Below are 14417 nucleotides of genomic sequence, written 5' to 3'. Positions count from 1 at the left end.
ATTATTGGGCTGAGTGGTCACTCCTTTTGGGGGTGTTGGGGTGCTGGCATATCTGGCAGTGCTCAGGGATTACTCACGGCTCTGTGCTCAGGGATCACTCCTGAGTCACTCAAGGGACCATATAGGGTGCCGGGGATCAATTTCAGGCCCAGGAAAACACCCCATCTGCTGTACTATCATTCCAGTCTCAAGTGGTCACTCTCTTTGGGCAGTTTTAGCACTGCAGCACTGTCCTCCCATTGTTCATCGATTTGCTCGAGTGGGCCCAGTAATGTCTACATTGTGAGACTTGTTGTTATTGTGTTTGGCATATTGAATACGTCACAGGTAGCTTGCCAGGCTTTGCTGTGAGGGCAAGATACTCTCGGTAGCTTGCCAAGCTCTCCAAGAGGGGTGGAAGAATTGAACCCGGGGTTAGTCATGTTGGTGTGTGCAAGGCAAACGCCCTACCGCTGTGCTATTGCTCCAGCATTTTTAAGATCAGAAAAAAGGAAATATTTAGGGGAGGAAAAAGAACAACAGGTGGGAGCCAGTTCAGTTCAATACAAATTTCTGTGGCAGGATTCAATGTCAAACACAAGCATCTGCAGTGTTTGCCACCCTCAAGAACTAACTGTGGAAGCTCACCCCACCGTGACTCAGCCTAGAGCGTGCATGTCTGAGTGAGCGCATGCAGGAATGAGACTATGGTAGAGGGATCCAACACTGTATGAGCTTGTTCCTTCACATAATAGAGAAGGAATCCAAGTTCCCAAGTTATCAAACGATCAGAGCTCTGAAGATGTGGTTCAATTGCAATGACAGGACCAAAGGCAGAGGGTGACTGTCAGGTATCACTGAGATAAAGCACTTTGGCTTTTACCCTCAGCTTTAGACCATGAGAGATAAGTCATTCAGTCAGTATCAGTCATCACTTCTCTCCAGCTTCACACCCCCAACCTGTCCCCAAATATTGGAGTGAGCTTAGGTTCCATGAGCTGCCGTTTCCTTTTTATCTGAAAGACTCCAGATGAAATAATTGGTCATGATTTGTCCAGTACTGGACTTGCATAGGAAACGGGCTCAGCAGTGACTATTACATGGAGGCTCTGGAATACCGGCAGGTGTAAGTGCAGAGGTGCCTTACACTGGCAGAGGTCAATCACACTGACCTGGACCAGACCCTCACTAGCTCCAGGGCAAGTGCTCTCTTCCTGTCCAACCAGGGTCTGTCTCTTAAATCAGGGTGAAAAACTGAGAGATAAACATTCCTTTATCTCTCTTTCTTTCCATCTAGGTCCCTGAATTAAACTCCAAAGACAAGAAGACATTTAGCGCAACAACACTTTGGATGCAAGTTGACCTAACACTCAAACAGAAAGTCTATGTAGCACATTCCAAGTCTTTCAACATACATGATAAATACATGTAACATATATACTTCTGCTATAAATAAAGGAAATGCTTGGCTTCTGTCAGTCTCTAGCTTTGTGTATTATTCACAGATCGATGTATTTGAGAGCAGAAGTCAGAGACAGGAGTGCCAGAAAGAATGGCTGTATTTCCCCCCCGCTAATCATGTGTGATACACATGTTTAAGCATTATGTCATATCTCATCACCTCACATTCAGATGAAAAATGGAACTTCTTCAAAAGCGGTGCTGAACCCAATTAGCGCGGCTCAAGAGTTATGACTAAAATTTTCAAAGTAAGTTACCCCATCTGGTTGCTTGTCTCACCCTCCGTCTGAGCGGCAACCCCAGACAGTCAGAGGGCAGGGCACCCCGTCCAGGGGAGCAGAGGAGCACAGGATGACAGCCAGTTTCCTGTCAACCAACACCAGGGAGAGCTCAGGGAGAGGGAGGCTCTGAGGCTGGCAAGAAGCCAAAGATGCTTTCGCCCAAGCTTCCGGCAACACCATCGACTTCCTCTCTACATGCCCAGCCCTAGGAGTGGAAAGGAACCGACAGTGCAAGCAAGAGAGAAGCCAGCCCAGCACTCTGCATGGGCGGCTGCCGTGCAGTGCCAGTCCAGACATGAGCTGAATGCACCTCTCATTCCAGGCCCCGCCACAAGAGTCAGCTGCCTGGATGCTATGGGGTGCTTCCAAAGTTTCACTCATTCCTGAGTATTTATTTGTCCCTGTGGGTGACTTCAGTCCCTCTGCCTGCTCTGTCCCTGATACAATGTGGGCCAGCAAACTGTTCCCCTTCACAGAACAGGGTCCCCACGCATTGCTTTAGTGGTGAAAGGTCTTATTTTCTCCGAGCTGAAATACAGAGTCCTAGGAGAAGAGTGGAAGAGAACAAGGATTGAGGATTTTTTTAAATTCTAAATTACTAACATCAAGGACAGTAGAGACAAGGGCCAGAAGGATCACTCCATGGTTGGAAGGCTGCCTCATGATCTGGAGAAGAAGGCAGCTGGGATAGAGAAGGGACCACTAAGTCAATGATGGTTGGAGGAATTGCTCGAGATGGGAGATGAGTGCTGAAAGTAGACAAAGGACCAAACATGACAGCCCCTCAGTATCTGTATTGCAAACCATAATGCCCAAAAGTAGAGAGAGAGAGTAATAAGGAAGGTGACTGCCACAGAGGCAGGGGGTGGGGTGGAGTTGGGATAGTGTGAGGGATACTGGGGACACCAGTGATGGGAAAGGTACACTGATGGAGGGATGGGTGTTTGATCATTGTATGACTGAAACTCAATCATGAAAGCTTTGTAACTGGATCTCATGATGATTCATTAAAAATAATAATAATAAATAGTAAGTTCTGAGTTCCTAACCTGTGCTGCAAAAGGTGCTGTGGTTGGTGTAGAAGCTAGTGGAGCAGAGCAGGCATCGCATGGGAATAAGCATTGCCACCATAACAGTGACACCCACTGATTTTCCTTCCACAAACCAGACTGTCTGGTCCACATGTGGCCTGCATGGTGTTTATAAAGCATCCTGAGTCCTTGGTTCTGGGACTCTGGAAACAGCCTTTGCTGGAGGTGACAATCTTTGAGGGTTCACAGCTTATTTGAATTCCTTTCTTCTACTTCTCCTTCTTCTCCTGTTATTTTGTTGTTTTTTGGATTTTTTGGCTATACTCAGTGGTGCCCAGGCCTTCATCTTGAGTTCAGGGGACCATATATGGTGCCGGGAATCAAACCTGGGTTGGGCGCATGCAAGGTGAAATTCCTACCCATTGTACTATATCTCTGGCCTCCCCAAATAATTCCTTTCCATTAAAAAAAGTATCCACACTTTGTAAGCCCATGCTCTACCCTGCCACCCAAATCAATGAGTTTATAGTCACATCGAGGAGTAAAATTTTTTTCTTTTTGGGTCACCCCCGGCGATGCACAGGGGTTACTCCTTCCTCTACACTCAGGAATCACCCCTGGCAGTGCTCAGGGGATCACATGGGATGCTAGGAATCAAACCTGGGTCGGCTGCATGCAAGGCAAATGCCCTATCCCCTGTGCTATTGCTCCAGCCCTCGAGGAATAAAATTTTATGATTATTATATAAGTTAGTGTACAATCGGGCATACTCAAGTAGCACCCAGTCACCTCTGGCACCTCCGTCTGCTTCTTTCTTAGCCAAGAGGAAACGTGAAAGCAGCTTCTCACCCTGGAAAGGCACCTGGAAGTCCTGCTATTCCCTGACATATTTATGTGCTGGATTCCATCACAGGATCCAGAACAATTTTACTAGCGGTGAAATAGGATGAGGTTATATGCATGCACTATAAAATCACAGCCAAGACCACACATGTCCATGGCGAAATATGTTATTGAAGCAGACATGATAAGCTATGTCTGGGTTTTTCCATTAATGTTATTCCTTTTTTCTTTTTTCTTTTTCAGCCACTAGGGCTTGATAGCAGACAGATGACAGTAGTTGCCAAAAACTTAGGAAATCATCTAAGAAACAGCTATGAATTTGAGAAGACAATCCATTCACTGTTTGATTTTTTTTTTTTTATAAATTGGGAGGTGATGATGATCCTTTTGTCTCAGGGCCTCAGGCCTGCAATCCACTGAGCCCAAGGGTGAGGCCTGCCTCCGTGTTCATGGGAAAGCTATTAAACTGTTCTACAGACAGCGTTCCTAAACTCATTCAAAGAGTGATGGTACAGCGGCTAGGGCACTTGCCTGGCACATGGCCATACAGACTTGATCCCCAGCACCCCATATGGTCTCCTGAGCCCTACCTGGAGTGATACCTGAGTGCAAAGCCAGGAGTATGCCCTGAGCACTGCCGCATGTGGCCCCCAAAATGCGACAAAACTTTCAAAGGAACTAAGAAACTACTTTCTTTATCCTTCATTCTGTGCAGGAAGGTGGGTCTCCATGTCATACTGACACAGCATGAATCAGAAGGTTGTGTAGGTCCCTTATTTATTATGTATTTATTTTTGCTTTTTGGGTCATACCCAGTGATACTCAGGGGTTACTCCTGGCTCTGTACTCAGGAATTATTCCTGGCGGTCTGGGGGACCATACGAGATGCTGGGAATCAAACCCAGGTCAATCGCATGCAAGGCAAACAGCCTACCGCTGTACTACCACTTCAGCCCCCTATTTATTTATTTATTTATTTATTTTTTAAATTTATTTTTTATTAGTGAAACACCATGAGGTACAGTTGTAGACTTACAAGTTGTTGTGCTCGGGTTTCAGTTATACAATGATCTGTACCCATCCCACCACCAGTGCCCATTCTCCACCCCCACCATTCCCAGTATTCCTCCCACCCCTCCCAACCCCCATCCCACCCTGCCTCTGTGGCAGGGCACTCCCTTTTGTTCTATCTCTCCTTTTGGGTGCTGTGGTCTGCGGAAGAGACATTGGGTGGCCCCTATTTATTTTTGATGGCATATCTTGCCCTACTGGCACATAAGCACTTTCTCAGGCACACATACATACCACCAAATGAATTAACAGTTATCTCTGGCTGGCATAATGGAGATAATTTGAAGGGAGGGTTCTCCTCAGTAGTGCTCAAGGGGCCATACAATGCCAACGACCAAACTTTGTGTATCCCTACCCACAGGTCTTACTTCAGTTGTTTTAGCTCTTTGGCTTGAAGGTCATTTATTATCTTCTTTACACCGTTCTTCCAGATTTTCTACAATATTACTATTTGGACAATAAAATGTGTTTGATAGTGTTTGTTCCTTGAGTCTTTGTGGTAGTGATAATAATAAAAATAATTTAAAAAAGTTTTTGTTTTGAGGGTGGGGTTATACCCCGCTGTGCTCAGAGATCACAGGGTTTATTCCTGACTCTATACTCAGATACCACTCTTGCCGGGGTTCGGGAGGCCATATACTGGGGGATCAAACAGGGTTGGCTGTGTGCAAAACAAGAGTCTTAAGCCCTGAATTATCTCCCCAGTCCCCCAGAATTATTTTTTAAAGGACAAAACAGGACAGAAACAAGACTAAACAAAATCAAGCCCACTGTTTTAACTTGAAGCATCACTATGTCACAGGGCCCACGATCTGTCACTCATGAAATTGCATTGTCATCACCAAGTATGGTAGATCTGTCTGCTAGGGACCAATTACATGTGGAGACCCAGTGAGAGTCAGAGACACCAGGCCCTGAGGTAGAAGAAAGGAGTGTCCTGGGGCGCTAAGAGGTAGCCAGATAGCAGGTGGCTAGGAATGGATGAGAAATTGGGAGATGGAAGATTTCGAGGTAATCCAATGAGCACTGGCTCATTTCAGATGAAGAATAAGGTGATCCAATTTTTTGTTGTTGTTTTCTTCTTAATGTTTCCTTCACTGGGGACCCCAGATGATGTTGTCATCAGGATGGACTAGGCAACGTTGGGAATTATACCAAAGCTTATCTGTAAGCTAAGTGTAAGGCTTCATATTTGCTCTGGTGTCTTTTAAGCCACTGAGGCATCTTCTGGGTCCTTCCTCCTTGAGAACCCTAACTGCAGAGCTGTCAGGATCACCTCAACATGTGCAGACAACACTAGCATTTAAAGTCCCAGCCTTGTGCTGGCCAGAAAGTGCTTTAAGTCTCTGGGCCCCTCCCAGGTCCTTCTCATTGTGACCATAAACAGCAGGGCTATCCCGGTCACCTCAGCACTGGACTTTGAACTCGTATGACCTTACACTTGCAAGGCACACCCTGGATGCCATCAAGCCCTCTCCCAGGCCCTCAACAGTGGTGTTTTAGAAGAATCCTATCATTGCAGAACAAGGGCAGGCAATTTAAGGCTGAGGACCCTAAGTATGGTAGAGGGAGGAAGGGAAGCAATTCACGAGATGTCTAAGTTCAGTCAGTGAAGGATGAATGAGGGGAGAGGGTCAGGCACCCCCATCAGAGGGGGAAAGAAGAGAAGGAGCTCATTCTGTAGAAATGGAACAGGGCTCAGCATCTGATGTGGCCTGCCCCATCCTTCACACACTCACTTCCCTACCCACGTGTCCTGCAGCGGAAAGCCTGCTGGTCACTCTTGCACCATGACGGGAGAAGCCCACCCACACTGGGCATTCCTACCGGGCATTGGGGTGGAGGGTGGGAAGCACTCACCTCTTTTTGTGTCGACAGCAGACACGGCCTGGATCAGCAGCGGGGCATTGGCCTCTGAGTACTCCACAAAGACAAGCAGCAGCTTCAGGGCTGTCTTCACCACCAGCCGGAACTATGTGGGAAAGAGTAGATCAGCGTGTGGCTGGAGACGGAGACAAGCTCTCCCGACTGCCGCAGCCAGCTCCCCAACCAGCAGCCTCGCCCACTCCCCCATGGGATGCTGGGACTACGGGGTTAGTCTTAAACCTGTTGCACAGATTATATCCAGACTACAGAGCAAGAACTAGAAATAGAATTGTTTGTGTGGAGGCCATGTGCCAGGGTGCTCTAGACTTCTTACAACTAAGTATGTGCTCAGAGAAGATCAATTGGAGTCATATGCCTGTCATATGCCTGAAAGGCAAGGACTTTAACCTCTGTGCTATCTCTCCATTTCAGACTCAAAATTCTTTTGAACCCCAACCGCTGGTCCCTGGGTAACTCTGTTGAGTGGTGGTCACTCAACAAAAGAAAGTCCCCTCACAGGTGGGAACTATCATAATTCTTTCCTCAGGTAAAGAGGGAAACTCAGCAGGTTAAATGACTTGCCCTAAATGACAAAAGCTGGCACTTCTACTTTTTTTTTTACTTAGAGCAATTTTATTCTCTCTCTCTCCTCCCTCTCTCTATTCATCTCCCTCCTTCCCTCACCCTCTCCACTCACTCCACTCACTCACTCCCTGCCTCCCTTCTCTCTCTCTCTCTCTTTTCTCTCTCTCTCTCTCTTTCTCATTCCTTTCTTCTTGCTTTCTTTCCCACTAAAGAACTGTGATTTTTAAACTTATTGATAATTGGGTTTTAGGCCTATAATATTTTAACACCTATCCCACCATCAGGGTCAATTTCCCTCCACCAGTGTCCCCAATGTTCCCTCCCCACCCCAACCCCCACCCTGTTCTAGCCTGTCAACTTGACATGCACATTACAACATTCCAGTGGGTGCAGCTCAGACCCAACCAAACTAAAAACATGAGATCGAAGCTGTAACCACGGAAGCTTCTCTGAATATTCCTATTCCCCATATCCCTTCAGGTAGTAGGAATCTGAATGTAAGGCTGAGGTAAGCAGGTGGCCTGGAGCCTTGGCCTTATCTCTGGGGACAGGGCACAGAGTACTGGGGACAGGGCACAGAGTACTGGGGCCTCCCCAAACTGGGGTTACTCTCCCGTAGAAATTCCCAAACCTCCCAACTAAAGCTTTTTTGTCAGTTCCTGCCCCACTGCTCCACCTTCTCCCCTATCCTCCTGTCCTTGAACTCCATTTCCTCCCAAGAACATCCACACACACCCCTACTGCTCCAGCAAATGAGTTCATTTTGTGCACCAAAGAAACGGACCTATTTAGGCTGCTGGTGTTCCCCCAGCCCTTCCCCAGCCTCGAATCTCAACCTTAATGATGTGTCAGTGAGAGCTCCATGCCCCTCCCAGAGCAGGGAGCAAACACTTACTGGCACTCCCCTTGGGGCAGAGTGGGCCTAATGATGAGGGTGCCCTGAATGGATGAATCCAGCAGTATACAAAGATGCCATGGCCCTGCCCCTCTCACACCCAGGTGGTGCCACAGCTATGGAGAATAAGCTCCAGGTTCTTCTTTTGTTTTGTCTCCTCGGGCCTCTTGGATGCAATGCGTATGTCAGAATATGAGGGACTTTGTAAGAAGCAGAGTGCTTTGAGCACTCCCTGGAAAAGGGCTGAAAACCACCACCCACACGCAGGCATTGCTCCAGAACCATACAAACACCTCGCTCCTTCTCCTTCCTCCACTGTCAGAATCCCCTACAAAGCTGCAGGTCTTCTTTGTTTTGGGTATTTTTTTGTTTGTTTTGCTTTTTGGGTCACACCCAGCGATGCTCAGGGGTTACTCCTGGCTTTGCACTCAGGAATTACTCCTGGAGGTGCTTGGGAAACCATATGGGATGTCGGGGGATTGAACCCGGCTCCGTCAGGTGCAAGGCAAACACCCCACCCACTGTACTATCGCTCCGGCCCCTAAACTTCAGGTCTTCTATTCACCTGATAGTCTTCTGTGGCCTCCAATGAAGAAAAAAAAAAACTGGCTACCCACTGACAGAAATCACTCTGCCTCAGGCGTGGCTCCATCCACGTGGTGTAAAGGGCAGGCAGGCACTTGCCTCAAGGGCTATTTCATCCCTTGGACTGAAGGCAGGGACCACCTTGCCCCCAACTCCTCAGCAAAGCCAAGTTCCCTCCACGTGAGCCTGTGGTACCCCTACAGCAGGCTATGACCAAACCATCCCAGGCATTGAGCCCTGAGGGCTTTGGACCAGAGTTCAGAGAGAGCCAGGATATCCCTCTTCATCGCTAGAACCCCTTTTTTGCTTCTCTGCTGCCTGACCTGGCAGACTGAATGCCAGAGTCATTCTCTCAACAGCTACGAGGTTGAGGGGAAAACAGGAAAAGCAGGGCATAATGAGCTATGCTATCTGTTATTTAGCACTGAAGACATTTCTCCAAGTAAATAAAACCAGCAAGTCCAGGCTTGGCCACTTCCTCAGTGGGAGGACTATTATTATGTGGTTGAAGCCTTCTCAGTGCCTTCCTGGAAAAGAACCTGGCTGTGACCCAACCCCACTCCCCCACAAGCTGCTCTCAACGGGGACCCCCTAATGGTCAATTCATCAAGGTTCCTTCCGAGCAAGTCTGTGGTCATGGGGCCCTGACCGACATGGTCCCAGGAACCCAGACCCCTTAACTGAACCTCCTTACGGGACTCTCTAATTTAAAAACCACCGTTTTCTAGCAAGTTCTTCTATTTTTTTTATTGGTCTCAACATGCCTATTCATGTCTTCATCTCCTTTGCTGTACTATTTGGAGCTCTTTTGGCACTGTAGGTTTATTGGGGGGAGGAGGGAGGAAATCGCCAAAACTCTTGATTCATGATCTTGATTTTCTATGAATTTGCCTTCTATTAAGCCTAAGTTTGTGTATGTTCAAAAACTTTACTACATAAAATTAGCAACCAAATATTAAACTACTTCAGACAAGAAAGAACACTGGCATAATAATTTTATGAAGATGCCTCGTGCTAATTGCAAGCACATCCTTACTAAGCATCAAAGTATGCCCAGCACAAATCCTCCTCAGAAACACCTTCTCAGGATGTCTACAGAGACTTGGAAGGAATCTGGCTCTTCTGAGGGATCACTTTCTGAGACCATGGCAGAAAGGATTCAGATCCAAGATGATAGAGGGCTAGCTGACCCTGCAGATGGGCCCTCCTAATCTTCAGACATTCTGTGTTTATTTCCAAAATCTTGAGGGCTTCCTAGAGGCCTGGTATCCAGCAAGGTTCCCTGAGAGAGCAAGAAAGCCATACCATGCCTTCAAAAATACTGTTACCTAAGGATGAGAGAGGACTTAGGACATCTTATCCACCCGAAGGGTCTCAGAGTAGGTAACTGAGAACAAAGAACATTTCCAAACCACAGCTCTCACTGAAGGGAGGAGCGGCCAGCCAGCACTTGCTGGCTTTTAGTGGAGCAGAAGAGCCTTTGAGGTTCTGGCAAAGAATCCCACTTCCTTAGGGCTGGAGGAAACACAGTGGAGGTCTCACTTCAGTCTTTGGGGTCAGAGATGTGACTTGGCAGCAAAGCACATGCCTAGTGAGAGACCTCGGTTCAACCCCTGCCACAACAATAAAAAAATTAACAAATTCAACCTTTGAGCTACACCTCATCTATCTTTCATAGAATTAGTCTGGAAAATGCCAGGTTTTATTTTTTCTCGGTCTTTTTTTTTGTTTTGGTTTGGTTTTGGTTTTTGTGCCACGCCTGGTCATACTCAGGAGTCATACCTGACTCTGCACTCAGCACTTAGGAATTATTCCTGCCAGGGCCCGGGGAATCAAAAGGATGCCAGGAATAGAACCCGGGTCAGCCCTGTGCAAGGCAAATGTCATACCCACTATACTATCACTTCGGCCCCAGAAATGCTAGATTTTCTGTTGATACCGTTCACCACATAAAGTATTCTACACAGAGCATTAAGACCTGGCAACAAATCACAGTACAGAACAGGAATCAGAGACTGCCCCTTCTTGGGAGAAGACAAAAATGCACAGGCAGTTGTGAACTGCTATGTCTTACCAACACTCAGCACATTTCAGTGAGAAGGGGGTGGTGTGGCCATTAGGACCAGGCTGAGTTTTTCTTCTGCAGCTATCACTCTGGACTCTGTTCAATACAGAGTAAAACAGAGGTCCTGGCTAGCAGTGGAAGTCAATGCTAGAGTCCCCTTCTTGCATGTGTGAGGCCATGGGTTTGATCTCCAAAAGAAAAAACACAAACTGAGGTCCTGGTCCTTCAGAGACTCAGTTGTGGCTTTAGACTTAGGATAGGACATTTTCCTGCTCAAGTCTGAGTCCCAGGGAGTCCCAGAACTAACTAAGCTTCCAAGATTTCAGAACTGCAAGCTCTGCTCTCACTTCTATGCTAGAAGCTGGGGTAGAACAGGGTGTGTACATAGCACTATGTTATTTTCTCTGCTAATTTTATGAGTGAGCCCACAGGGAGATTGGGGAGGGAATCTCTATAGAACCTGGGTGTCTATGACTGAGATAAAATGCAACCACCAGCTATGAGGGGAGTTTCTAAATACTTTTCACATTTACAGGTCAACTGGAACTTCCTTCATGTTTTATTGTACTTAGAGAATCACAAGAGCTATATTTAGATGGTCAAACATGCCACTTATTAAGAAGAAATAAAAGTATTCTTCACCAAAACTCCAGATTCCTACTCCTCTTCTAAAACTTTCAACAACCATAAAAAGAAAAACAATTCCAAACCTCAGAATTTAAATTACAATGAGGGTTAGAAAAACATATCTCATTCTATTTGTTTCATTTTCTACTAAAAAAAAAGCATAAATATATGTTATATAACTGAGTGATGGTTATTAAAACTGAATTAGAAATCAGTTAAGATAACTTGATCTGTAACACTTTGCCACATTGTTTACACGTTACCAACTCTAAGAATATACTGAGTATCCCAAAGAAAAAAATAAATTCCAGTGATTGATGGCATTGCTCTTGAAGAACCTCTCCTTTAAGTGTTTGTATTCTAAGGATATACTTTAGCTCATAATTCCTGAGCAAGAAGCTCAAAATGGGCTCTAGAGTCTTTGCAACTAGTTATTAAACATCCAACAGCTATTGCAAACCATGAATACTGGCCCTCTTTTTTTTTTTTGCCTTTTTGGGTCACACCCAGTGATGCTCAGAGGTCCCTCCTGGCTCTGCACTCAGGAATCACTCCTGGCGGTGCCTGGGGAACCACATGGGATGCCAAGGATCGTACCCAGATTGGCCGCTAGCAAGGCAAATGCCCTCCCGCTGTGCTATAGCTCCGGCCCCAATACTGGCCCTCTTAAGACGTAAGAGGTTGTCTGCAAAATGAGATGGGTCATTCCAGAAATGAAAACCTATCACCTGAGCACTGCACTCTAAGCCTTGCTTTTGAGGTGCTCATAGGGTGGGTGTGGGGCATCTCAGGAAGTCACCTAACTAAACACGCAATAGCCTCAGGGCTAATGGCCAGTCTATTTGGTACCTAAGGCCAATTGTTGAAAGATTCCAACTCTGGCATAATATCCAAATGGAAACCCTTTATGTTTTCACTAGTTAGTAGACAGGAATTCCTGAAGAATGTAAAATACGGGAGCCAACTCCAAGTAATTAATGGCAAAATAATGCTATTTACATACATAATATAGATAGATATATAATTTTTTATTAAGACTAAATTCTGGATATTTAACAATAAGTATTCTTTCCTTTTTGGCAAAACAAGGCAGAATAGTTGATAATATGTAATACAAACCAACTGGGCCACTGTTACCTAAAGAATACTGTTGGAGAGAGAGCACAGGGCTAAGACAATTTGCCTTCCACCTGGCCGATCCACATTAGATCCCCAAAATCCCCTGTTTCCCATCAGGAGTAATTCCTGAGTGCAGAGCTAGAGTAGCCCTGAGCATCCCCAGGTGTGGCCCCAAAACAAACACAACAAAGCAAAACAAAATAAAACATAATACCAGGAACCCTGTAACAAAATCTGCCTGAAAAACACCTCGATGGTATTTGTAAAATAAAGGCAGGAAGAAAATAAGAAATGGTACTTTCTGAATTAATACCGCCCCATTTTTAATGCAAAATGCCATGTTCTAGGAGGCAAGGCAACTTGTCGTACAACTAGTTTCTGGAAGAAGGAGAAAGCACACACCAATCTAATTCTTTCCACTCTGTTACGGGGAAGCCCATCTTTCCTTTCCTGTTGCAAAAACTCAAGCCTTAGGGAAATGTGACAGTCCTTTCTGAGGATTAAGCAAGGAAAATGAACGTAAAGTATATAAGCAGTCCTGCAGACAAGACAGTGGACAGCAAACTTCAGGAATGGTGAGTTTGCTCTTTGCAAGGGTTTGGCAGGCAGATCCTATCTGCTCAGAGCTGGCGGAAGGAGAAGGTTTGGCAGCTAAGCAGAAGATGTGGGGATGGGGTCAGCTGCAGAGCTGCTCCCAGAAGCCATGGGAGCATTAAACATTGTTTGTGAAATATATCACAACCAAACCGTAAAATAGTCGTTCAGAGAAATGCTGGGGGTGGGGTAGTGTACAGCAGCTATGGTGCAAACCATGTGCCCAACCAGACGTGATTTCTGGTACCATCTGCTACCCTGAGAATCACTGAGTACAGCCCTAAAGGCCCTCAACCCTAGCAGGTGACTCAGTGTCTCCAGCGCCTTAGAGGGCCCCAGACAGCATCAAATCCTTGGTCCTTGTGCTAAGCCACAAACCAGATTGGCTGAGAATCTTGGGGGTGGGAGTGGGGAGGAAAGAGAAGGAAATTCTACAAAGTTAATTTTTGTATTGAGGAAGGAACATTTCAGGTGATTCTAATATTTCAGGCGATTTTTACTTCTGTATTCCTAAAGTGATATACATTATTCTTTTAAAATGCTGAAAGTAGACTATAGACCAAATATGATTGCCACTCAATGCCTCTTTTGCAAACCAAAACACCCAAAAGGAGAGAGAGAACAAAAGGGAATGCCCTGCCACAGAGGCAGGGTGGGATGGGGGTGATGGGGGGTGGGAGGGATACTGGGACCCATGGTGGTGGAGAATGGGCACTGGTGAAGGGATGGGTACTTGATCACTGTATAACTGAAACCCAAGCACAAAAATTTGTAAGTCTACAACTGTACCGCATGGTGTCTCACTAATAAAAATTAAAAATAAAATAAAATGCAAAGATTTAATTGTTTAATTTATTCAAAAAATTTTTGGCCAAGTAGCATTCCATGGCATAGAAATGCCACAATTTATTCATTCATTTTCCTTTGCAAAAGGTTATTTATTAGCATGAGGATTTCATATACTATATACTTCACCTATATTTTCTTTGATCTCTTATTGTTAATTATATTACCAAAATTAATTTTAACCCAAGTTTACATTAATTTATGTCATTTGGAAAGCAAAGCACAAAATTCTAAGTCTTCATTGGTTGAGTGGATCCTGTGGCAATAAATACCTTTAAAGTGTTTTCAATTATACAAAATTAGGTCTCTAGCTTCTACTTAGAAATTTGTAGAGTGTCTCTCCAAATCTATCAAAAAAGAAAAAGGCCTTAAATGATTAAAGTATAGCTTTTCTTGAGCCCAGGATAGTTAGGGTTTGGGGCTATCCTGAAGTCTATGGAGGGAAACATTCCTTCCACCACAAAAAGGTAGAACCCCAACAAGGGTGCATCTGAGGCAGACCCCAGGAGGAAGACAAAGTCACCAGAGGGAGAAAAATTCAATCATTTTAACAAAATTCTGAAGGCCTG

The 14417-nt window shown here is 45.5% G+C and overlaps 1 protein-coding gene across 9 annotated transcripts in view; it reads right to left on the bottom strand.

Annotated features, from left to right (window-relative positions):
- The window catches only part of FHOD3 (formin homology 2 domain containing 3), a 476176-nt gene that overhangs the window by 155091 nt on the left and 306668 nt on the right, over positions 1–14417 (bottom strand). For all 9 annotated transcript variants that reach the window (XM_056137948.1, XM_056137949.1, XM_056137951.1 and 6 more), the window contains exon 7: positions 6527–6638. In XM_056137948.1, the coding sequence (XP_055993923.1) occupies positions 6527–6638 (112 nt within the window). The remainder of the gene's footprint in view (positions 1–6526; positions 6639–14417) is intronic.

Source organism: Sorex fumeus, unplaced genomic scaffold, assembly GCF_029834395.1.
Source record: "Sorex fumeus unplaced genomic scaffold, SorFum_2.1 ptg000128l, whole genome shotgun sequence".
Taxonomy (NCBI): Eukaryota; Metazoa; Chordata; class Mammalia; order Eulipotyphla; family Soricidae; genus Sorex; species Sorex fumeus.
The sequence above is the reverse complement of the archived record's forward strand: the minus strand, read 5'-3'. Positions and strand labels throughout refer to the sequence as shown.